Below are 27,838 nucleotides of genomic sequence, written 5' to 3' on the forward strand. Positions count from 1 at the left end.
AGTGTGTTGGTTTCTGTGCTAGTGCGTGATTATGCTTGTTTCGGTGTTAGTGTGTGAGTATGCTAGTGTCCGTGTGTTGGTTTCTGTGGTAGTGTGTGACAATGCGAGTGTGTTATATGGTGGTTTCTGTGTGAGTATGCTTGTGTGTTAGTAGGTTGGTTTCTGTTTGAGTGTGCGACTGTCAGTGTGCTGTTTCTGTGTTAGTGTTGGAGAATGCGAATGTGTTCGTATGTTGGCTTCTGTGTGAGAGTGCGAGTGTGTTAGTATGTTGGTTACTGTGTTTGTGTGTGAGTATGCGAGTGTTAGTGTTAGTGGTGTCTGTGTTAGTGCTTTTTGTTTGTTATTTTACGTTGCACTCAGCATTTGTGTTAGTGTGTAACTATGCGTGTGTGTTTGTGAGAACCTGTTTGTGTTAGTTTACAGACCAGATCGTAAGCTGTAATACTGCTGAAAGAAATACACACTCACAATATAGTCAGAATTGCACCATCGATATTTCTTCTGGATATGGAAAGGCTTTTGTCGTTTCCATTATAATCATGATCTCTCATGATAATGCATTCCCTTCTCAAAACACAAATACGTCACCGGTCATTGCAACGTTACCTGCTAACCCTTGGTGCTGCAGACAGTCGCTTCTGGAACTCTTCCGGTGTCCAAACCGTCAGTCGTAGCAATATTTACCTTCCATATGATGTGTACATTTGGTCACGGCAGATGAATCTTAAGCCATTACGAATGCCCACGAGTGCTGGACACCTCGCATGTTTGTGGAGTAGTTGGTAGAGTATAGGAATTTGGTAGATTGAAATCTTTGAAGGGCGTTTAGAAGTGATGGGCATAGGTTTTTGGATGTCAATATATAGTGATTTTATAGACCTATACAGTATACTGTGGAATGTATAGTGATTGTATCTAGTGAGTGTCATACTTGTGTAACATTAACAAACGCTTCGACATAATCCTATGTTGCTCAATACTCTGGGTATATAGTATATAAACAGTGACTGAATGAGTTCAGTTTTACGCCGCACTCAGCAATATTCCAGCTATATGGCGACGGTCTGTAAATATTTGAATCTGAACCTGACAATCGAGTGATCAACAACATGGGCATCAATCTACGCAGTGGGGATACGATGACGTGTCAACCAAGTCGGCGAGCCTGACCACCCGATCCCGTTAGTCGCCACTTACGACAAGCATGGGTTACTGAAGATCAATTCAACCCGGGTCTTCACGGGTCAGTTTATACACAAACCGGCTGTATGCATGGATTGTTGGTACTAGGCATTTTAAAGTTCTACATTCTACATTCGGAACACTGCATTTCCACATCATTCAATCCATTTTTGACATGAGTTTACTCATGTAAGTGGATAAAATAACCTTCCGACTTATCCGCATGTTCACTATTCCAAACTTATCATTTACACGGTAACTGAGATACAGATTAACAAACAACATATCACGTTCTTAATGTATAGCTCAAATATGTTTATGCACATCAGCAGGTACAGTTAATCAAATTCTTAAAATTTATTTCAACTATTTTTATTCACATCAGCAGGTAAAAAGAAACAATTCGGATACAAATTGACACACATATTTCTTTACATCTTTCATAAGAGATAAACGTGACATACCACGAAACACACTAAACAACCACCTTAATGCTCCACTACAACACTCAAACATTATCATTTACCAAAGCTTCGTATTGCCTGTTCTGGCTGCACATGTTGCATGTACCTTGAAGAAGGAATGAATAAACACATTTGATACAAGTTATATTAAATACATGTTTCCAGACTCATTGTTATTATTCTCCAGTTTATGATTACAACAATTTGTTTGACATTCCAACGTTTTCTTTGGAGCATTTATTGAAAAAAGAATGGATATAATGCCTTTCAGAGAATACAAGGGCTGGAGACCCGTTGAAAAGGGTACATAAGATATTGTCAGTTAGCTCCATTGTAAGTATTTTTTTCTTGGTATATGTAGTTGTACAAAGGATGATATCGAAAATGTAAATGCGTTAAATTTTGAAGACGTTTAAATTCCTTGGCGCATTGTCTGAAGACGTGAAAGGTCAGCAATATTCGCTTGTTGTTGAAACATACCCGGCTATCAATGCGTCTCCATTAGCTGAACATTAAAGTCTCTTTCTTCTGTGGAATATGTCACTGTCATTCATTACGACTTTGGTGCAGTCCGACACTATAGCTATCAAAATGTTTTTATGTTCCAACTTTATCAATATATGTTACATTATAAATGTAATTATTATAATAAAACTTACCACTATCAGCAAATGAGTAATCACTTATGACAACATAATTCTGTTAAAAATGTTTCTCTCGAATATAACTTTACAACAGAGAAAGTTTCAAGTAACAATAATCCATCTGAACAACATAAAACTTTGACGATAGAGATCAATTCAACTACTTTAGTAAAACATTAAGAACGCACAGTCAACGATGAAAACCGTGGTATCATCATTTCCCGTGAATGATGTGGTCTCAATTCTTTTACGTTAAGGACAGAGACAAAAACAATTAAAACTTTTAAATAAATGCTGTAAAAATGAAACATTATTATATTGTACAGAGCGCCAGAGCTTGTGTTGCCAACGTTACAAATGGGGTCCAATGCATTTGTTTCGAAATGGAATGATAGACATTTTAAAATTATGTAAGTAAAGTCTTTGAACACCATTTAGAAATGATACACATGAAGGAAAGAATGTTTGAAGGTCAAATTCTTTATTTTGAGGAACACGACGTTTCACAGTATAGTCTTAGCCTTTCATCGGGTGAATGAAAATTGTTTTTAGGAATCAAATAGCTATATATGAAAAACCTTGAAAGAAATAGGTACACATTGAACAAACATATGAAAAATATCCCAGGAAATAGATAACTACATATTAAAAACCTTAGGAAACAAATAATTATACTCAGCACCAAACGAAACGTCAGTTTGGAATTTTGCTTCGCAAAAACGGATAACTGTAAACTGTTTTGATTGATTATTTTTGACAACATCTCCAACTTTACTTGAGCAAAGACATTCCTTCCCCAACTCAGAATGGAACCCAGGAAATGGTCTCAAAACCGCAACCTGATCTCGGAGATGGTACAGTGTTCTCCATGTTTTTCATGCACCTCGTGCTGCACGTGTTGTTCACAAGGACCAGCCCTAAAAAATGCACCCCCAAACCTGGTTGAAACATTCACATTACAACGTCAGCAGGATGCTGCGACCCACGACAGCTTAGAGGAACCAGGCGCTAGGAAGACTTGAAGCTGGCCACACTGCACAAGCCGTTGCCAATCACTTCCAGGTCAACGTTCGGACCATCTACAGGCTGCAGGAACGTTTCCGGGCCAGCAACACCACAAATGATCGCCACCGTACTGGCTGACAAAGTGTGACCACAAGACGACAGCATGTACAGAATCCCTTCATGCAGATATCTGAAATAGCACGCCAGACAGTGGAAACACACGGAAAACCTATCAGTTCTGATACAGTACGCCGACGTCTTAACAACGGGAACCTCCATTGCTGTAGACTTACCGTGGACCTATCCTCATCCCTCGTCATCGGCGTGAACGTCTACAGTTTGCCCTACAACACCAAAACTGGCGATACAGGCAATGGACAACTGTTCTGTTCACAGATGAGAGTCAGTACTGCGTATCAACTGCAGATGGCAGAACAAGAATATGGCGACGACGTGGCCAGCGTTACTCAGACCAATGTGTTATGGAAAAACACTCATGGGGAGGTGCAAGCATCATGGTATGGGGTTGAATAGGCCTGAACCAGAGAGTGGGTCCTGTGGTGTTCCAGAACCTTGGTCCAGGGAGAGTGAGTGAGTAAAAAGTTAACGTCACTTTGGCAATATTTTAGCCATATGGGGCGTGGTGGGCGAGCTGGCTTAGGCGCCAGGCTGTGATCCAGCGAGCTTGAGGTGACGGCATCGAGCCCATCTGTGACTGGGTGTAAAAACCTTGGAGTCAACTTTGCGTGCACCCTCTCTCAGTGTTGTCACAACCCCTAGTGTACAGTACACAACCCTGTGCACTTTAAAGAACCCAACGAATCCGTTGGTATATGACCAGATGGTGGCCACATGAATACGTGCAAACACCTAGTTGCGGGTACAGCAACGTGCAGTAAACTTGGACAAAGTACTGTGACTACGTGCCCCAGTCCACCTAGCTGTCAATGCGTACCTCATAAGGATGGGAAAGCCACATTAACTCGGTGCGCCTAGTGGCTGCAAGAGTTGTATGATCCCCAGGGAGTTGAGATTGATAATACATTGTGCCGTTTGAGACTGACATCCCATGATAGAGGGAAAAACAAAGCGCCTTTCAGCAGGTGATCTGGATATTGGCGCTATATAACTATATAAATATGAACATCATGACTAAAACATGTTATAAATTAGCAATAAGCAAAGACAGATTATAAAATCCTGTCAACGAAAGAAAGTAAAACAACTAGAATATAATATAAAAATAGGCTATAGATCGCCAACAACTGAAGGTAGATCATCGTACTTGGGATTCCAGGGAGAGGAGGCGGCATCACAGCGGTGCGCTACATCGACCAAGCTTTCAGACCCCACATCATAACACATTTCGCACGTCACCGGAACAACAGTTTCCAGCATAACGCCCGGGCCCATACTGCCAGAGCTACACGGGACTTCCTACACGACAACGGTGTCAACATTATGCAGTGGCCAGCCCTTAGTCCTGACTTAAACCCAATTAAACATCTTTGTGATGAAATTCAGAGGAGACTGAATAATGTCATACCAAGGCCGAACACAGCCGATTTATTGCGCCAGGCCTTTCTCAGAGTGTGGTTCAAGGTGCCAATGACCTTCATTAATCGATCGGTGCACTCCATGCATAGACGCTCTGCTGCAGTAATTGCCGCTCGTGGTGGTCACACTACTGAATGGACTGCAAACGTTCACGTAATGTCTTGAAATTGTGCTGAGTTATTCATTGATGTGTCAAGATATTGTACACCAAAAATGTTTTGGTCCGCTTATTATGTCAGTTTCTGTAATGATTTGATTACAGTGGCTATCTAATTTTTTTATTCGTACTGGCGTTTTTAGCAGCTGAGTATACATGTGAAAAACCTAGGAAACAAATAACTTTATGTGAAAAGCCTAGGAAACATAATTATATGTGAAAAGCCTAGAAACAGAAAACTTACTATATGTGAAAACCTTGTATGAAACATAACTATATGTGAAAAGCCTTGGAAACATAACTATATGTGAAAAGCCTATGAAACAGATAACTAACTATATGTGAAAAGCCTTGTATGAAACATAACTATATGTGAAAAGCCTTATATGAAACATAACTATATGTGAAAAGCCTAGGAAGCATCACTATATGTGAAAAGCCTAGGAAACATAACTATATGTGAATAGCCTAGGAAACATAACTATATGTGAAAAGCCTTGTATGACACATAACTATATGTGAAAAGCCTAGGAAAGAAATTGTTATATATAACAACGTATGGTATGGATTTACAATTTCTTTATTATTTACAACAAGACGTTTCTGGGCGACTTGATGAAGGGGCAAGAAGTAGCCCCAAAACATAGTGTAGTCAAAAAAATATAGAAATTGTAAATCCACACCATACGTTGTTATCTTACCTTCCAACTTCTAAATGCCCACCAAGCATCAAATTGCTATATGGTGAAACAACTAGGAAATACATGAAAAGACTAGGAAACAGATAGTAATATTGTAAATAAGGGGGTACAATGTGTTTCTTTTTAGACTGCATCAAGGGACGGCGGGGTAGCCTTGTGGCTAAAACGTCCGCTCGTCCCGCTGATGACCCGGGTTCGATTCCCCACACGGGTCGTGATATTGCTGGAATATTTCTAAAAGCGGTGTAAAACCATACTCACTCACCCACTCAGTAGCCAGTTGCTATTTAGGAAATTGATTATTATATCGCCACTGTGAAAAGTGGTCGGTGAGGCTTAAATGAGATTAGGTGCTAACGGTCCCATTTTGACAGGTACCCGGAAGTAACGCGTACGTGTATATGTCAAGGAATTGTGGGAAATATATAGGTGAACCCCCGGATATTATTACATGTTAATGAAAACATTTACTTGGGGCTTCATTTGATAATGATATGCTGAACAGCATTTGATGTTTATTATTCGATTTTATTGATGCCATTTATGTGTCCATTAGGTAATACACATTTCATTCATCTGGGCACAGGGCGCATGTGTATCTCCAGTCACAAACACATGCAAAGGCAGATTAATGTGAAATTGTGTTTAGCTACAGAATATCAACTGTGACACGCTAACGTGTTCTGGGCAGATATTTTCCGTGTTTTGCTAGATTACATTGCCCTACCGTCTGCAGAACATCGCTTCTTCATAAGGCAGCTATGCTCTAAGCTAGAAAATCTACAGTGGAATACATTGTCATTTCCTGTAGTTGCTTGTAGACCCCTCTAATAAACTCTTTAACCCAAGACTTAATTGCCTACGAAATAACACCCATTACTTCTGTTTACCCCCTTGGAAAAGTGAACAAATTAAAAGGTGAGTGCCTGAATTACTTTCATTTCCAGCAGCGCCATATATTTTACACGGTACTTGTGCTAGCATGGTTATATTGACTAACTTTTTATCTAGGTATACATAATTATGAAAATATGAAAATATAGAATATAACGATAAACGATAAATTAATATACTTATCTGCTAGACAGGTTATATGTCTTGAAGAACGCTATTGGTTCGGGACGTTAGTTGTTATGGTAAGCTGGGATTCTATAAATACTTAATTAATAGCGCTTTCATGTAAGTCAGTTTACGAACGCATGACAGATGGGTCGATCTCTCTACATTGTATTGTTAATAATGTCATGTGGCATACAATGTATATTGTTGAACCAGAAGCCAATCATCCACTACATTTCTCTGAACATAAGTAAATGTACTGGGCACTAGACGGATACAACTAATAATGCTTATTTTACGAAGATTTCAAAAAGCGTCTTTCGGACTCTAGTTCAAACGTTGTTTGACTGAAGTTTCAACATTCAAGTGAGTGAGTGAGTGAGTTAAAATTTAAAGTCCTTTTTGCAATATTTCAGCCATACCGTGACTAAAACAACATATAGATTAACAATAATTAAAGATAGATTATACAATCCTGTCAACGAAGGACAGTAAAACAATTAGAATATCACAGATATACATGTAAAACAAGTAACTAAATCTAAAACATTGTATCTATAGGGGACAACACAATATACAAATAGGCTATAGATCGCCAACATCTGAAGGTAGATCACCATACAAGGGACCATGGGTGACTTACAGTACATTTGCTACCTGCATGGACCCTAGCTGGATTTACACCATCCCTTCAGCTGCTGGCGATTGTAAGAAATATTTAGCCGAATTTAAAAGAACAAAAATACTACGTTTTAAAAATTTTAATTTAGCTTTGAAAGTTTTGGGACTTACGTACCCTCTCAGGAGGACAATAATTTTACAATACTTCAACCGCCTTTGAGGGTACAGCCACGAACAATCTCAGTTACTAATCTAAACTGCCAATAATAAAATATTTATCTATTTACAAACTATTCATCAAAATGTATCTAGTAATTCTATTTCTTTTCAAAATTCAATAAATAAATTAAAATTAACAGTACTAAAAAGATCCTTAACAGTTTTTACATTGAAATACTTATCCCTTGTGATGGAAAAATCAATACAGTCAGGCAGGACATGCTTGACCGTGATTCTTTCATCACAAGGGATACAAAACGGAGGATCCTCACCTTTTAACAGGTATTCATGAGTATATCTAGTATGGCCAATACGACATCGTCGCATGATGACCTCCTCAAATCTGGACTGACAACCCAAGTAAGTGTAACCAATATATAGAGAATCTCACCCAAGTGTCTTCTGATATCAATTATATATCAACCCGAGTTGATAAAGTTACAAATATCCGAGGCTTGCCGAGGATATTTTTACTTTATCAACGAGTGTTGATATATTTGATATCAGAAGACACGAGGGTGAGATTCTATTTATCATCCAAAATCACTCTTCATTAATTTTCAATATAAAATGTACATGTCTGAACATGGTACTGCCATTACACTTGCAGTGCAGCGATGTCATAGCATTGTGACGTCATCAAGTACATGACGTCATAGCATTGTCAGGGCATTGTACAAAATCTACTGTCAAAACGATATCTCCTAGGAGATATCGTTTGATCTCACACAAGCGATATCTCCTGTGAAACACAGTTTTGGATGATAAAGGGTTTTATAGCATATAATTTATTGATATCTACTTGGGTGTCCAACTTTTTCTGCATCAGATCACGGATGTAAGTTCTAATGCAAGCTTAGTAATCAGAGTATGGAATAAGAAGCGGTGTCACATATTTGTTGAGTGCTGCCTTGGTAGCAAGATCGGCCATTGTGTTCCAAGAAATGCCAACGTGGCTGGGTAACCAACAGAGGATGATGTCGCATTGGCCAGTAGCAAGATCATTATATAACTCAATGATTTCGATTAAAAGTGGATGTTTGCAATAAAGATTTCTGATAGCCTGAAGGGACGAAAGAGGGTCTGAAATTATTATATATTGTTTATATTTAAGATGTTTTTAATATATTTATAAGCTGTTAATATGGCATTAGCTTCTGCTGTGAAAATAGAGCTGTTATTTGGTAACCGAGAAGATATTGCTCTGGATCCAATGACAGTGGCACAAGCAACCGTGCCACCATCCTTGGACCCATCTGTAAATAAGGATTTGTATGTATCATATTTATTTCTTAATTGACTAAGTTCTTGTTTATACTGTAATTCATTAGTTTCTGATTTTTTAAATGTAGTTAATGTTAGGTCAACTTGTGGCCTAACCAATTGACAAGGAGGAGAAGAAAGAAGACGGGAAGGAGATTCATTTTCCAGCTCAATGCCGGCATCAAAAAGGAAAGGTTTTATATGTATTCCTAGAGGTGGAATAAGTGAAGATGTTTTTTTAATACAGATCTTCATATAAGGGATGAAACACACATTTGTGTGCAGGGTTTGACTCATTTGAATAAAGTTTTGTAACAGACTGCAAAGATAATATGATATAATTTGTTTTAGAGAAGGTTGGTCTGCCTAGAGACTGTCAACAGGCAAAGTTCGAAAGGATCCAAGACAAAATCTAAAACCTTGGTGGTGGATAGAATGAAGTATTTTGAGGCTACTTATGCAGGCTCCTTCATATACGATGGAGCAGTAAACAAGTTTTGATCGGATGAGTGATCTGTATCAGTGGAGGAGGGTAGTTTGATCGCTCCATGAAGCTCATGAATAGAAAATATTTCGTTATAATCTTCCCCGTAATCAGAATGAAAATATATATTTTTCTTCTCCTGCTGTTGTTGGAATTTTTGAAAATTAGGAACATAGTTAGACGAGGAAGAATGTTTCGCAAGAGTTTCGCCCACCTCTTTGCAATATCAGATTTATCTGTTAACAATTGATCTCCAGATTTGGGATGGCGTATGCTTGATTTGGTACCCTTACCTCTAATTTTCTGGATCATGTTCCAAACCTTTGACATCGGCGTTCGTGAATTAATCTTTGAAACATAATTTCGCCAAGATTGGCGTTAACTTTGTATAAAAGTACGTCGGGCTTTAGCATTTAAAATTTTAAACTTATTTAAATTATGGACCATTGGATGGCGACGGAAATACTGTTTAGCTTTCTTCCGTGCCTTCCTAGCTTGTTTGCAGTCAGCTGTAAACCATGGCTTTAGTACGTGAGGGGCGGTGGGGTAGTCTAATGGTTAAAGCGTTGGCTCGTCACGCCGAAGTCCCGGGTTCGAATCCCCACATGGGTAGAATGAGCGAAGCCCATTTCTGGTGCCCTCCGCCGTGATATTGCTGGAATATTGCTAAAAGCGGCGTAAAACCAAACTCAGTCAGTCAGTTTAGCATGTGAGGATTTAAAGAGGACTTCGGAATACACTCATCCACTATCTCATGAAGGTAATCGGAGAAATGTTTAATAGGGTCGGGGACATCAATAAACATATCAGGATTTAGCTGATTATTGCAAAGAGTTTCATAAAGAACCCAGTCAGCTTTAGCAAAATTCCATATTGTTGACGGTGGAGGTGAGGTGAAATATGGTTTAACGTCGCGCTTGAGAATATTTTGCTCATATGACGACGTGCATGCGTGTGTATGTGTATGTGCGGCTGCTTGTACTAGCCCAGACTTAAGCTGGTTTTATAGTGCTAGCTCACTGAGATACCACGCCGCAGTGAAGCATGAATACCCCACTCAGACACAGTATACTGACTCCGAGCCGACCAGTCCTTGTTGTACCCATTAATGCCGAGCGCCAGACAGGGACCAACAAGTACCATATGTTAACGTCTTTTGGTATGACGCGGTCGGGGATCGAACCCGCGACCTTCCGCTCTCCGGGCGGACGCTCTAACCACTACACCAGGGAGGCGGTCTTGTTGACGGAGGAACATCAGATGGTGCCACAGATGTTAATATGGTAGGAAAATGGTCACTACCGCATAGGTCATCATGAACTGACCATTCGAATTCACTCAGCAGATTAGAGTCAACCACCGACAAATCTAGGCAAGAGTAAGATCCTGTTGCAGGATGTAAATATGTATGAGAACCATAATTTAAAATGCAAAAATCGTTATTTAGGAACAAGCAGTTTTCCTCTGGTATTGATGGCATTACTACCCCAAAGAGGGTTATGGCCATTTAAATGCCCCGTGATAACACAGGGTTTGGGGGGGCTTCAACATTCAAGGCCTGAGTAAAGATTTCATAAAGTTTTGTAGTACACAGTTGGAGGACATTTCCAAATTTAAGCATCAGTGACAAAGTGATGTCGTTTGATTCCCTTTTTTTACTTGTACGATATGTTCCCGTGTTCTTACAGGTTTACAATTGGCTTCCATGTGCCAGTGTTTGTGACGGTTGGGAGAGGATGCGAATAAGTTTTCATAATACAGATACATAAATATAAAATATGTGGAAAAGGAAAGGGTGTTTATGTCGACTGAGCTGTGTTGATGTCTCTGATGTAGGGTACAGTTCAAATATCTATATGTTCATTAACTATGGATTCGTGTGTGGAATGTCATTGGAAATGTTTCAGTGTGACATGAGTTTACAAGGTCTTATTACCAAGACATAAGTATCAATATAAGAAATATTGTCTGTGCATAACCAATATAACAGACCTTAAACTATACCATATGATATCGATTTAAAATAACTACACTTATAACGAATTATATCTGCAATAATGGGCCCAACCATCGCCCTTTCAACGTGGGTTCGGGCCTCCAACCAATGTAAATACCTCTTTTTCTTTTAACTTATTAATCAGTATTGGAAATTATATTGTGTATATCTTTTTCAAACCATGACGAGATAATCCATAGCATCTGTGTACAATGAAACCGAATAAAAGTCATCGTGTTGTCCCAGGTTACATAGGTTACGGCCACCATTCCAACGGTCCCCCGTTAGGTGGTTGACCCAGTTTACGTGTTTTACAGGGACCAACTCAACGGGACACCCGTGAGGTGGTTGATCCAGTTTACGTGTTACAGGGACCAATTCAACGGGCCCCCGTTGGGTGGTTGACCCAGTTTACGTGTTACAGGGACCAGTTCAACGGGCCCCCGTTAGGTGGTTGACCCAGTTTACGTTTGTTACAGGAACCAATTTAACGGACCCCCGTAAGGTGGTTGAGCCAAATGACATAAACAGGTTTACAGGGGCATTGCAGCGGAACTCAAAAGTTGGTCGAGCCAAACGACATAGGTTACAGGGACCATTCTAACGGGACTCCCACTTAGTGGTTGGCCCAATGTACAGAGGTTATGGGGTCTTTCCAACAGGACCTCCGTTAGGTGGCTGAACTAAACAAAATAACTGTGACCACTGCAAACACAAGACCAGTTACAAAGATCAATCTTAAAATGAAGTTTGTCCCAGGTACTTTGTGAGTGTATTTTCACTGTCAACCACTACAAAACATGTTAGTGAAAAAAGAGGTGGAGAGTGTATTTTTAGTTGAATTCTTACATACAGTACATGGTGTAGGTTGTCCAAGAATTGTCGTTGACGTGATGTGAAGACAAGGCTTTGTCGGTTAGCAGATAGTTCTCATCAGTCGGCGCTGTTGCACTGTAGCTGAAGTCGATGCATGAATGATGCTGGTGACACACGATGCCGCAGTCGCCGGCTGTAATGGCCGACGTGGTCAGCAACGGATTGGACACCTTCTTGTTCTTGGACGGCTTGTAGTATGAGCCTAGAGAAAAGTAATTCTATTTAATGTGTGAACGGGATTTCTTCAACGGTATATTGACGTTATACCGGTCATCTTCACGTGACACACCATCTGCAATGTCTCAGAGTCTCATTACCCAGTCCATCTTTGTGTGAAAAGGTGACTTGACTCATAGTGAAGTATGGCTCGAACACCTTATTGCTCTTGACGGTTTGTAGTATGAACCATTAGAATAAAAAAATTTCAATTTGTAAACGGGTGTTGTTCAACAACCCAGACTGCTGAATGGCAGTCAAAGCCATGGGGTCACAGTAACACGCCACAAGAAGATCGCAGGCCATCTTGATGGACAAAGGTGAACCTTTTCGGGATCTTTAGCTTGGATCCAAACAACCAACGAAACGTCTAAAGTTCTAAAGAACATGACGAAAGAGTTTATTAATAAATCTTTATGCAGCGCAAATTTTATAACCTGCAAATAGTCAAGCCTGGATGGCAAATCAATTAATCAGTCACTTATATTATGACCAACGTCGGGGTTGATGACAAGCAACAAAGTCACCGCCACTGACGACCAGATCCATTCAGTAGTCTCATAGGACCAGCAGTGTTTGCGTGGCCATCTTGGTATAAAGCTAAATATATAAACTCACTCACTCTTACTGAGCTCATCGATATATAAGAGATTATGATTAAGGGTGGGCGATAATACCGGTTAACCGGTATATTGCAATTCGAACTTCACAATACGATATATTGCGGTACACTTTCCGTGAACATGATAGGTAATTTTCGTGATGAAGTCAAAAATACTAACAACATTTATATTTCCTTTATATTAGTATACATTAATAGTTTGGGGAATGTTTATTGGTCATGCAATTGCATTTGCGTGACTATTACTACTCTCACTCAATGTTTCACTCACGATATGGCTTCATAGTCCCTTCCCCTTGCACGTCAACATGTCCGATTTTGAGACGTACGGAACTTGCGGATCGCCTTGTGACACGGACAAAGCGGACAGGGAAGGTGACATTGCAGGTGAAGGTGAACTTCTCACGAGCAGCAACAGTGTTAGGTACCTCTCCACACCACACCACCTGGACGTCAGAGCAGAGGCTGACATATTTGTCCATCACCTCCACGAATGCTTTTTCCAAGTAGTTAGCTGTAAACAAATAAGCCAGGGTCGGTATTACACATACAAAATTCATGCTTCTTACACGGTAAAGGCCTCCTTATCTGTAGCTGAGTAAAAGATGGTTTCTTGAAATGGTATTGTGTTGTGCCAATTTACCAAACTATATTAAGGCTGTTCAATAATCAAGAGTGACAATTCATTAAATTACATAAATTTATCATTAATGGTATACAATAGAGCTGAATGGTGTTGAAATGGACCGACATTGATATAGAATTGATGTGATATATTGTATATCCCGAATCTATGTATTTTATTAGCATGGGATGAAGCAAAAGTGATGTGTCAAATCTATAAGTACACTGACCCGTGTCGGTTACTGCTGTGAGGGTAATGTTGCTGATTGTGAAGTAGCCCCTAAGGTCCACCTCCCACCAGCACGGGTTGCCTGGGTTTGTTATTGCTCCCAGATGTGAATAACCTATATTAAGAGCATGGTTAGCAACATAGTAGCCAAAGGTACTGCTCTGTTTTGCATCTTTCCCATTTGAAATGGTTTCACCTGAAAGGGAAATATGAAGAGACAATGTGAGGGAGACAGAGGCACGTACAGACTCATTATACAGACGCAAACACTCACAGACTCAAATACAGGCACAAGCACACATATATACCCGCTCACATTATTACATTATAAATTATTGCCAGGTTAGAAAAGAAAAGAAAATAACTCACTCATTCCTCTAGGTACTGGGAAATACGAACAAGACAATAATCTCTGAAAGTGATGAATTGTAACTGGAATGGTTCTCAGAAGACATTTTGCTAGTCTTAGTACGAGTAAAAACACAGAAATGAAAATCACCTAGAATTTCTTTTACAAGATTTTCTGTACTTTCCGAAGTGCTAGGCAAACAACAGGATCAGTCAAACTTTTTCTCCCTGACAAATGAACCAGTCAACAAATTTGATTATGAGGGTTTCTACAATTCCCACATTAACCCACGCAGACAGTGTCAATCACAAAATGGAGAGGTGCACGTACAAAACGACATAACTACTCTACCAAAACCACGAAAGGGAATGATGAATCCAAAGAAAGTGGCACAATAACATCCAGGGCCTAGATTTTCGAAGCTCTCTTAGCGCTAAGATAGTCGTAAGTGCCATACATTAACATTAACTTACAACTACCTTAGCGCTAAGAGAGCTTCGAAAATCTAGGCCCAGGATCAGACTTTAAAGGGCTCCAGTATCCATCAAACACTGAAACCTGACACCAAACCTTTTCTAACTAAATGTAAGTACTCCTCCTTTTAATACATGTATGGTTAATTTAGGCATAAATGCCAATGGCCCATGCATAAGATATATATTAATTGAAAAAAACGGGAACAAGAATTATATTCCAATACAGTACTTAGTCATTCGCGAACAGTTTCCTAGTACATAGTGAGTATTTAATCATGTTTGCACAATTGTTCAGATAGTATTGGCAGATATTAGTGGACGATTCAGTGTCAAAATAGTGGTTCGAGAACAGTTGAACTGTGGAAGATATCGTAGTCTTGAGTTAAGCATACTCTTCAAGGGATATTCGTTCCCAACTTCCCGTACTTGCTCTTAGAGCCGAATCTATACACACAGTAAGTTACACTATCATCGAATATTAAACTTACAAAGCAGTCTCCAATTGCTGCTACATTAGAAAACCAGCACATAAAACGAATTTGCAGAATTTAGATTAAAACTGTTCCATAATGGGTCTCTTCTCAACTGCCTATATTTTAGAAGCATACAATAAAATTGGTTGTATTTGAACATCAAAGATTCAATCATAATGTCCGGTTGTATATTTATTAATCTTCTTTGCAATAATTTAATTGTGAATGGTGCCTTATTTGAATTAAAAGTTTTCTTGACATCAGCTTTAAGCATACCAGACTGAGATTAAGTTCGTAATATTTGTCCAGTTCAGCCATGTTGAGTAGAAGGTTGGCTGACACACATCTTTACACTAAACACCACATGTTGCTTTCACACAATATTCAACAAATTTGTTTGTATAGATACTTAATTTCATCCACGGACATTTATGTTAATGCCGATTTCCAATGAGCTTTTATCTCCCCTTTCATGTGTTATCTCCCTTTATCAAGGGCACTTTCGGAGGTGCTTTTTAGTTGCTAGCAGAGAATCTAGACAGGAAGGCACAAGACTAGCATCTGAATTTTGAGAAATGTAATGAACTGAAGACCTACTTACGGAATCACGGAAAACGCATTTCCGGGAATAAGTCGGACTTAATTTTGCGTGCCAAAGGTGTGAGTGATCTTGACACACGATCGATTGAAGACGCAAATTCATTCGACGTGGTCACTGTCATACAAAGACGATTTGAGAGGTTTCTGTCACCTCTCAAGGAGCTTTTACCAGACCCATTATACATGAAACATGGATGGAATAGCAGAGTTGAACTTATGCCATCATTTAGTTCAGGTGATCCGAATAATTATTTGATTTGGGGAAAGCAGCGGGCACTAGATACCGACCCAAACAACGCTAAACATCAGTTGAAAGCTAAAGTGTTCTACGAAGATAGACACGTTCATTCAGTTCGATATCAACACATATCCGCGGACTATTTTCATTGTTATTTCAATGCCAAAGTGATTCCTTCCATACCTCAGAGTATGAAACAGAAACCGGATTATGATGTGTGGGTGTCCTTATCAAACTTACCGGTCGGGTACATGCTGCTGGTTGCAACTGCACTGTCCTTTAAGTAGACAACTCAACAGTGCAAGTGTATTGGTATCTTTAATTCAAGATTGCCAACAAGTGGAAGCTAGAGATCTGTAAGTGAACGCACACTTTCCAATTTTTTGTGACTTTCTTGGGCAAGATATTTTGTATGACCCTTTGTGCATTCCGGAAATATTCACACGTTTGATTGCCATTTCAATATAAATGGATAAATTTGCTATGCGTCTTGTTTCTTCAATTTGGATGTTTAAGTTCATTCCTAAGGCTGTTGTCAGATCAGAAATGGGAAATCTTTTAACAGCAATTATTGAATCCACAGGTTCACAGACATGCAGCAAACCATATAATTGGGTAATCTGTTTTACACTGGTACTACCACACCAAAGGTCCGATAAAATCGTTATTACCCCAGCAGGACTAACACCAATGAATTGTGAGTCACATGCGACTAATAATTGGAGTATAGGAGGGTCCTGTTTGTAAGGGATTGTGATGTTTTATTAGATATTTTGAAAAGCAAAATCTATCTGCTAAATGCCCGAGCAATAGTCCCAGTTTAAGCCTCGGGAGAACTAGGACAATGAGTGAGTGAGTTTAGTTTTACGCTGCAATCAGTAAATATTCCAGCTATATGGCGGCGGTCTGTAAACAATCAAGTCTGGACCAGACAAACCAGTGATCAACGGCATGAGCATCGATCTGCGCAATTGGGAACCGATGACATGTGTCAACCAAGTCAGCGAGCCTGACCACCCGATCCCGTTAGTCGCCTCAAACGACAAGCATGGGTTACTGAAGATCAATATTCTAACCAGGATTTTCACGAGTCAGAACTAAGTACAAATATACCTGGGTTAGGGATTCCTGTGTCAAAAGAGAATCTCACTGTAGGAGACATCTTCATATGTTAACACAGGCTTGTTACACTGCATTTCAACATTAACCACTCTCGGCTTTGATATCGCAATTGTCATACCACCATTCAATGTTAATGTTGAAATAGTCATACAGAAACTGTCAAAGACATCTATCTGAGTGGATGCATAAAAGGCCTAAAGGATTAAAATCAGTCTGTTCACACCTGCTGAATTTTGATAGGATTGTCAGTCTGCCCACAATAGTCATTGCACAAATTCTAAGTAAACTTAGGCTCAGTATTATTCGTTACACTGCTATAATGAGTTTAACAAACCTAAGTAGCAGGGTTCGTTCTATTCATTCCGAAACCTCTCCGGGAGTGAACCTCAAGCGCGTTATAGAGCCATTCTATTTCCTTCTTCGAAAGAGTTTGCAAGGGGTGATAATAAATAAGGGGAGAGAAGGACTTACTAGAAAGGTATATTACAAAGTCAAGTAAGTTTCATTAAATGTTCTTCTAAACGATTTCTTCTCTTCCATATATTTCTAAAACGTTCCTCATCCCAGTTTGCTTATATTGTTCCATGATCTCATATCAGGAGAGAAGCGATGTACCATTTCCTTCCCTTATACGATTTATTCCTAGTAATCGTGAACAACTGAAATTAAGACTCGTCTTAACACAAATTTCAAACTCATTGTCTTTTACGCTAACACCATTCCCATCCTAACCCTGCCTTAAACTTCGGTTGACAGTTCATTAATTCATTTCAAGAGGAAAGAAGAATATATATGCCATTAGCCTCAACCATCGTCACTCTGCTCTCGTTTGCTATATAGCGTCTCACCTAACCTACTTAGTTACAAGGAGGTAACCAGGGGCTCTCGTTTAGCGCTACATAACTCAAGACCGCATAATGCTACGATGAATGGTTTTTCTACAAAACAAATACTTGTGACATACTCGACTGTGTCTTTGCTCGGGGCTACATTTTCAAATGAAAGAAACCCGAACTCTGAGTAAATAAACATATTGACAGCAGGTGTTAATAACGCTATAAATTAACTAAATGAAATTAAAATAAATTGACTTCTGTGTCATGATAACTGCTTTTGTGGTTATAGCCTGGGAAAGCCACATTTAAGAAAAACAGAGTTAGAAATGGTGTGGCTCAACCGGCAATGGGCATGGTTGAGTGATCGAGTGAACGTGGCTCTGCCGGCAATGCGCTATGAGTTAATCCATGTTACAGTAAATCATTTGAAATATTCATTATGTAAAATCTAGAAATCCAGTTGAATTTTTCGTGGGGAAAAGTCCAGATCACGCAAACTAGCTGCCTCACATAGGTACTCAAACACCTTTTCACAAATTATTTATGATTATACCACCAATTATTTCTTTGAATCATTTTAACTTATAGGATGGTCAATTTAGTGTTTTTCCTTTTCTGATAACTGCTTGAGATAAGAGATATTGTTGCCTCAATCACTATGTTTACATTCATGCTAAAAACTTTAAAAAAAAATAAAATTAGAAGAATGATCATTTATTGCACAAATATACTTATAAACAACTACATATGTGACGCCTAACTCTTTCCAATTCATAACTGGTTTTTAGCAAAACTATTGACTCGATTTTCCAGAATAAGTCATTTTGCCGCCGCTTGAATAATGACATTTTGATTTCAATTTGAAGCGTCACAATACATTTGATGGAAAATTCCGGTTGTTATGTGATATCGAACTCCGTTTAAATATCGGGATACTTTACAGAAAACGATCAAGGCCTAATAATTACTCAGAACATTATCGACATAACTATCGATTCGGCTGATGAAGGATGAGCGTACAAGTCTTTGAAAAAGCTAAAGTACCATCATTTAAAGTTTTCATATCCAGAAATAAATGTATTTAAAGTTTTTATCTGTTACTAGCATTATTACGTGACGAACAGGGGGCGTTATCGACATGAAAGCATGGCATTGAAGAGTTTAACGAACTGTTGAAACATGACTTTGTAATATTCATGAACAGAATATTGAAAACAAAATCTTCTTTGTACTTCTCGCCTTCTGATAATTATGTTGCCTGACAAAGTGCCTGCCTGTGTTTGTTTGTCCTACTAAGAAGTATTAGTCATCCTTGTGGGTTTTGCCACACATCTTTAGCAAGCATAATTATTTAAATATTGTGATTGTTCCTTTGTACCTACAAAGGATTAGTAAGTGTATATATAGCAACAAACATCGACTGTCAAATACACGAATTCCCTTTGATCTGCCATTTCTTTCTCAGTTAAATGCCATGCAATCATGCAATTCAGCTCGTTCAGCTGAATCAGCAGATTTTCACCGCGTGTTCGTTATGCATTGTGTGATCTTTACAGACAGACAGACAGACAGACAGACAGAGAGGTTTATTTCTCAACCAACCAACGGTGGTCCATGAGAATATATAAATACATAGGTAAACGAATATATACATGGCAAGTGGCTGGACATGATCATTTGAATATTACTTAGTAAGCGATTTATACAATACATTCAGAAATGACTTTAAGTTCTTTAAATGTTTTATGATATAATAATTTCTTTAACATTGAATGTTTTTGGGGATCACACATATATGTCGCGAGATAGGTATTTCGCTGTTGGAGAAGGGTTTCACATCTAAAGAGATAGTGAAACTCATCCCCAGCAACGTTAGCGTTACGCAGCTTACATATTCTTTCCTCTTTTTTAAATAGAATGCCACCGGCCGGTTTCAATTGGTAGGTTATTGTTGCAAGTTCTTAGTTTTAATATAGGAAAATATATATCCTTGGATAAGTACGCCATAAGCTACGCCAATGTTGTAAAAACTGATCTTTTAGAGTAGCTTTAACTTTTAGGACCAGCCATGACGTGGTGACATTGTGGGGGTTCAGAAAACCTCTGATAAACCGCAGGTATTAAGTATTCTTGTAACAAAATATATCCATCGGAGTTGACAACCAAAGTTATTAACAGATAAAATTATACATCAGTGAGGAGATTTTACAGTATTGGTTGTTTGTTGCTTTTAGGGTACAATCAATAGGTAGGTTTAAATTTCGGGCTTTTTTCAAAAGGGCAAACATAGCTTTAGTTGCATTTTCTACTAGCGCTTTAATACCTGTCAAGAACCTACCATTTCTATGGAACCTTACGCCAAGATAGGTATATGTATCTACTATTTCAATTTTACTGCCCCCAGCGAAAATGAAAATTTTGAATTGACTGTTTTCGAGGGCCCACCATTTGAAACAGTATTCATGAAAGTGATTTAATGATTTCTGAAGTTCCTTAGGTGATTCACTAAAAATGAGAGGGTCATCGGCATATAATAAGACAATCAAATGTAACCAAAGGTAAATGTCATCGTCGTTTGCATTTTCAAAGTTCACACCTGTACATCCATTTCTTAATAAGGAAGATTCAAGATCATTTATAAAAAATAGAAAATAGTAGTGGTGATACGTTTTCACCTTGCCTAACACCTTTTCTACATTGAAAGAAGGGAGACATTTCATAGCCAGTGATAACAGATGATTTTATATTATGATACATATTTCTAACAGGCGTTAAGAATTTGCCATTGATACCATATCGTGGCATTTTGCACCACAGCCCTGCGCGCCATACGGTGTCAAAGGTTTTAGTGAAATCTATAAATACACAATAAAGTTTACGCTTAGATAATTTTAATATTTCTAAAACTATATTCATAATAAACACAGTATCGGCAGTCGAAAACCCTTTTCTAAATCCTGGTTGTGCAGGTGTAAGGATATGATTGATTTCTGCAAATAATGTTGGTCTTTCATTTAAAATACTTGTAAACAATTTTCCAAAGCAACTTAGGAGCGTTATGGGTCTATACGAATTTGGGGTATTCCTATCGCCGATTTTCTTATAAATAGGTCGAATAATACCACTGAACCAGGATTCCGGAATGTATCCCTTACTCAGCACCAGATTAAAAAGCGAAGTTAGAATAGGGGTAAGAATATTCGCTGCATCGTTAAAATAATCATTTTCAATAAGATCTATGCCTGAAGCCTTACTTCTTTTCAAACATTTAATTGCAAATTTTACTTCGTCCTCAGTTATATCTTTATTAAGAACTTCATTATTATACATATTTTCTTCCATTGTATCATCAGTTGGGATATCATCATAATCTTCATCATTATTATCAGTGTCATTTAGTTTTCGGAAAAAGTCACAGAAAGATTCGATATTAGGTATAGATTGTTCTTTATCAGGTTCTTTGTCATTTAGCAGCTTCCAGTATTCTTTTGGGGAGTATTTTCCATCATTCCTCATTTTCCAGTAGTTTTCTATTGAAAGTTTTTAATATGTTTATCAAGACATTTTTGTATGTTTTCGACATCTGCTGATACAGAAATGTATTCAAAGGGTTTTTTGATTTATTAGATCTAGTTTTAGCTTTGTTGAACGTTTTTCTCATATTTCTACATTCTTTATTGAACCAGGGTCTATCTTTTTTCTTTTAAACATTTGAAACATTCGATCAAACACGCTTTACACCAAACAAAGTGTTTACTTGTAGCGTCAACACTCTTACATGTTATTTGTTTTATGATTTTTAGTGTCTTAAAGACATTTAACTACGTTTTTATTTTATCTGTCAATGTCTGGAACGTCTCAGTATCATGTGATGAAGATAAAGACGTGCATCGAGTAAGGGCGACCATGTATGGTGTGACGTTATTGCAGCGGTTAGTTATAGTGCTTCTGATCTCATACAGCGACGGACGTGTGTGAAATAATTTAAAAAGTTCAAGTCATTAAAACAACTTCGATCCATTGTGATGAATGGGTGACGTTTATTTTAAAAAACGGTATAGATTCCCTTACTCATTGTGGCTTTCGCGGCGATTCGTGGCACCAAGGTTTGTACTTGAAGTGTATCTTTAGCGGCAATTGGTATTTTTTCAATTGTGGATTTCCCGGGCGGACACCGCTAGTGTATATTAATGTAATTACAAAACAGACTCGAGGAAAAGGTCATCGCTATCTCCAACACTGGTAAATACTTTTCTTGTAAACGTCAGCTAGTTATACTGATTGCATAGCAAATGTATTTGTGAATTTTCTTTCATTATGGTTCTCAAATCTCTATATTTCTAAATAATGGTAATATATGTTTAATCCTCCTTACCTGTGTATTCAGTTAAGGCACTGATTTTAGACATTATATATACTCTCCAAAAAAAGAAACGCATATAGGAATTTCAACTGTATTTTTATGTTTATTTTGAAACATCTTGTAGACTTTATGAGTCATGGAATATAGCGAAATTGCACACTGGGAATACAGACTTATCTGTCTTTGGCACCAACTCGAGGAAAGTCAGTTTGAGTGTCACATGGAGACGTGTGGTGGCGCTGAAGTCAATACCCTCGTGTGACCAGCGTGGGCATCCAGAACTGCACGGCATCGCCTCGGCATCGAACTAATAAGTCTCAGAATCTCGTGTTGCCCAATCGCAGCCCACTCTCCCTGGTAGCCTGTGCGAGTTGCTGAAATGTCTGGGGCTGAGGGTTACGGCGTCGCACCCGTCTGTCCAGGGCATCCCACAGATGTTCGATCGGGTTTAAGTCCGGTGATCTTGAGGGCCAGGGGAGCACATTGATGTTGTAGTTCTGGAGGAAGTCTCTTGTGTGACGTGCTGTGTGGGGCCTGGCATTGTCCTGTTGAAACAACTCCCTCTGGCGATCAATGATTGGAAGGAGGTGTGGGCGTAGGATTTCGTCACAGTACCGTTGAGCTGTCAGGTTGCCCTGGATCATCACCAAATCACTTCTCCTGCGGCAGGTGATCGCTCCCCATATCATAACACTGCCCCGGCCGAATCTGTTCACCTGGGGAACACAAGCGTCGGCGAAACGTTCACGTCGACGTCTGTACACCCGCATTCTTCCATCGCGTCATTCCAAGAGAAATCGTGATTCATCACTGAACCAGATTCTACGCCAATTCGGTAGGTTCCAGGCCTGAACGTTGGTGCACCATTGAACTCGATGTCGACGATGTTGACGTCGAAGCACAGGGCCAAAATAAGGTCTTCTGGCACGTAAACAAGCCTCTCTCAACCTGTTCCTGACGGTCTGTGCAGAAAGCCTCCTCAATCCGGGTATTTGTCGAGCGGTACTGGTCGCCGTAGCTGTTCAATGACGCAGGTGATGTACCCGGATGTAGCGATCCTGCGCCCAGTGGTCGCCCACTACGAAGGGCATCTGCTACCCCATTCTGCCGGCGATATCTCCCCCAGAGCCGTGAAATGGTGCTTTGGTGAACATTCGTGCGTCGGGCAACTGCACGTTGAGACTGGCCAGCTTCAAGCAAAGCAATGGCGATATGACGGTTGGCTTCACTTAGACGTGGCATTTTGCGGTCGTCAACAATATTCCAAATACAGTGAATAATCGACAGACAGCGATCAACCTTTTATACCCATCATTGAGACTATCTGATCCCCAACATTCACGTGCATTGCATGTGAATTGTGTATTCTGTGCCACTACACGCTGAATTAAAAATCATGCTGTTAAATACGGGTATTTTACGGATGGTGCGTTTTGTTGTGATGTTTCAAAACATAAACACCATAGGACTCATAAACAGAGCAAAACCTTTTGTAAAATGAATCACGTTTTAATTCATTGCTACATGAAATTGCTATTTTCATGATGCGTTTCTTTTTTGGGAGAGTATATTATACTGTTAAACTTTTGTAACATACTTTACTCTTCATATATATTTTCACTTCTGCACTAGGTTCCATTATCAATACACCTCATCACTTTCATAAATAACTTGTATATATACTATCGGCCAGAAGAAACGCCACCAAACATTTTCCTACACTGAACGAAAACAAGCGCATATTCTAGTAACAGCAAATGTTGTATTGTTAACATAAATATTACGAAACAGTTTTGTAAAATTACAAGATGAACCACATTGCAGTTGAAGTTCTGCAGGCACATTCATCACAGCGGGATCCATCGTCTAGTAACGCAGGTTCGACTTCCAGCTCTTCCACATTCAAAGCAATAGACATGGTTCAGTACCGGATCTAACCACCTTTAGTAGCGTTGAACTGAATAGACGAGTGTCCTGATGTTGTTATTAGGGATCCGACGCCATTACCCCCGCAGGGCAACTGCCAAGGCGTCCCTCGTCAATGGCGACTGTTGACGTTTCCGAATACGGACCAATTGGTCCCAGACGTGCTCTATGGGTGACAGATGCGGTGATCGTGCGGGCAACGGAAGGTCGTTCATGTTGTTGGTGTTGAGGAAGTCTCTAGTGACACAAGCTGTGTGAGGTGTGGCGTTGTCCTGTTGTAACATCGTCCGTTGGTATTCTTGCAGGAAAGACAGCACCACAGGTCGTAAAACCTCGTCGATGTAGCGACACGCAGTGAGATTACCGTAATTGATGACCACATCCATCATCTGGTCCCCACAAATGTCGTTCGGGACTAGCATACAGACTATCACGACATTCACCACGTCGTTGGTAGATTTGCATCCGGCCATCAAACTTGAAGAGCTGGAACCTGAGGCGTGTTCAGAACCGCAAGCGACCGCAAGATTGCCTGAACGCGAGCGCTTGGTTACAATAAGCCATTCGTGACCAACTCGTGTTGTTCAGGGACAAGCCGAATAACTTCTTTATTATATTCTTGAGGGTGAAATACTGTTAATATTGGTGAAAATTGAAATGGTATTGTCATTTTCACAGAGTAAAATATCACTTTTGCCTGGAACTACGAAACGCCAACTACAAAATCGATGTCTCGATCAATAATAAACAATGATCAAAATATAATAAACAGAATATTTGTTAATGTTGTCAATGGCTACGCAACCCGTGAACATATCAACTTTTTCAGACCACTCGATGACATATACATGTTATTTGACAACATTCTTTTTGGAGGTTACGGAAAGGGGCGAGTGGTGACGAATGACATTAAACATGATCGCCATCTTGGTTCGCTTGGCGAGGCAGCTGTGAGAATGGTTCGCGTGCGCGCGTGGGCGCTCGAGCGGGCACAGGTGTTCAGGATCGAGCACTCGCTAGCGTTCGCGGGCACTCGCGGTTCTGAACACGCCTCTGCTCTCGTCACTGAACAGCACTCTTTGACACTTTCTTTGCTGCAGTACAGTCCTTGTCCACCTCAGTCTGAGCCGTCGGTGTTGGCACGTTTACGTCATGCCCTTGAAAGGTCGATAAGCACGGAGACCATGATGGCGGAGACGTCTGGCCACGGTCTGTCTGCTGACTGGATGTCCAAGTGTGTTTGCTGCTGCTGACGTCACAGTGAGGAATCTTTTCCTCAGGTGAATAACCCGTAAATACTGTTCTTCGTGAGGGTCTACCACTCCTTGGCTTGTCTGAAGTACTGCCAGTGAGTCTGTGACGTGTGACAAGTCTTGCGATGGTGGACTTAGGACATTGTATGATCCTGGCAACGTGCTCCCAACTGCAGCATACCGATGTCTCTCTCCCTTTGCACAGCTGTTAATCGAGGCATGTTTGCTGCTTTTAACCGTGATGAGAGAGAACAAATCTTTTCATGTATCATAAGCGATTTTCTTACGGGTAACTTTGTGCACATTTGCATATTGGGTTAAATTCACTTGTCTCACATAAAACACATAAAGAACTAGCACTTGTCCACTGGGAACGTGCAGGATGTATTTAAGATGTTGTTTGAGCTTTTGTCGCGCAGGTTTGAACATTTCCTGTATATTGGCGTCCATTTGTACCTTGGTGGCGTTTCTTTTGGCCGTTAGTCTATAATTATTGTTTTCCTATTACCTCATTGCTTCTCTACTTGGTTTCATCTTCTACAACATCATCTCTTATATTACTTATTGACACACAACATTACTTGAAGTACATGTGATGCAATGGGAGAGACATGTGATCATGTACTTCTTTGATGAAAGTTGCTAATTCATGCCGAGTGTAGGAAAGCATGCTAGGTCATCTTCATTTGCAGTTAAAATTTGCCAAAGGTTACTAACATGGACACTTAAGCAGATAATTCAACTACCAAAAGTTTACAATTTGGACTTTTAGAAAACATATTTCAACGTCTGTACATATTCATGAAAATACCATGTTAAAGTTAGTAAACTCATTTTGTCAGAAACTGGACAAATTTGGAGAGTTACCGATCAAATGGACATCAAGTTTAAAACTGTGATGTGTTAATTGTTGATTCCATGACATTTCGTTGTTGTCTGTTGGATTTACACCAGTTTCTCTTACGAACAGAGTTCACATTACATATCTGACGTTTTGTTTCAACAAAGACATTGACACGCATCACCCTGGAGCAGTCATACGAAGAAGCTGTTCACAGGGCTTCGCTTTCAGTTTCTTATATTTTTTCATTATAAACGGTATATGAGGTTCTAATGCTTTGATCGACTTAACAATCATTCTAATGTTTATCATATTCATAGGGTGTTACTAAATATTGTGATCAAAGTCGCCTCTGTTTAATTTTAACATACTTTCAAATACCTTGAGTTGCATCTCTTTTAAATGTTGACAAAACGATCATGTTGAATATTAGGATTGACTTTACTTTATAATATGGACGTTTGGTTTATAGGATTAACTAAGCAATTATCACAGCTTAACAGTTTGTCTTCTAAAATCCGTCAACAGAATACACTCACCCTGTGCGTCGTGCAGTTTCGAGATGCCAAGATAGAACACTACAAAGGCGAGCGCAGAAACATACATCTTGTCGACAGGAACCGCCGTGAGAATAAATCTGTACAGAAGGAAAAGTAACCTCGAGAATATACAGAACATCAAAAACGACGCGGTTGGCTTACCTGGACCTATGATAGCTTAACAAATTGTATTCTACAAACATCTAACAGAATATACTCGATTTTTCTGAAAATGCTGGCAAGAACAAGTGCATCTTTAATCAATGCTACAATAGAATCCGTCATTCTTTCTTCACAAGTACTAAACAGGGAGCTAAAAGGAACGCAGTTTGTAACCAAAAAGGCCGATCGGTACGTTGTCAGATTACAGTTGTATTAAACTGTGTTAAAAATGGATTATTCAGACCTATGTCAATTATCATACAACAGAAGCTTTTAAGCTGCGTCAAACTTTAAAAGAAGTCAATAGGTCTTAATATAACAACCTCTATGCATACGATGCATCAGATAGAAGTAATTTGTGTATTGTGTTGTTGTTTTTCACACTTAAATAGTTGACATCGCAACATTATGTCAAGTAATGAGCCGACAGAAAACTTGGAATATGCATGTGTAAGATTTTTGCATGCAAGATTAAAATGCTCGACTGTAGGATGGCAATTAAAATCTGAACAAAATGCTGAAAATGAATATCAGTTTTTTTCACAATGAGTTCTGTAGTATTGTCACAGATGACACGCATTGTTTTTTTAGTTTCGTATGTTGAGCATTCGCAAGTATCAGACTAAGCATGAAGCAATGACGGGCAAAAGTTTGGCAGAGCTCTATATTTAAATCGGTAATTGCCAAAGACCACATTACCAACATGGATTAAGAAGTCGGCAATGACTTATGAGGCTTTCC

At 39.3% G+C, this 27,838-nt stretch overlaps 2 protein-coding genes across 2 annotated transcripts in view; both read right to left on the reverse strand.

Moving 5' to 3' along the window:
- LOC124292337 overlaps positions 1-27,838 on the reverse strand; it is a 191,160-nt gene that overhangs the window by 106,322 nt on the left and 57,000 nt on the right. The gene's annotated exons all lie outside the window — the stretch shown is intronic.
- LOC124292345 lies at positions 12,165-27,002 on the reverse strand. Its single transcript, XM_046729440.1, has 4 exons — positions 26,936-27,002; positions 13,921-14,115; positions 13,338-13,580; positions 12,165-12,430 (listed from the first exon to the last, which is right to left on the reverse strand). Exons 1-4 carry the CDS (start codon positions 27,000-27,002, stop codon positions 12,198-12,200), a joined length of 738 nt encoding a protein of 245 aa, XP_046585396.1. The 3' UTR covers positions 12,165-12,197.

This window comes from Haliotis rubra, unplaced genomic scaffold, assembly GCF_003918875.1.
Source record: "Haliotis rubra isolate DU_JTF1 unplaced genomic scaffold, ASM391887v1 Scf514, whole genome shotgun sequence".
In the NCBI taxonomy this organism is placed as follows: Eukaryota; Metazoa; Mollusca; class Gastropoda; order Lepetellida; family Haliotidae; genus Haliotis; species Haliotis rubra.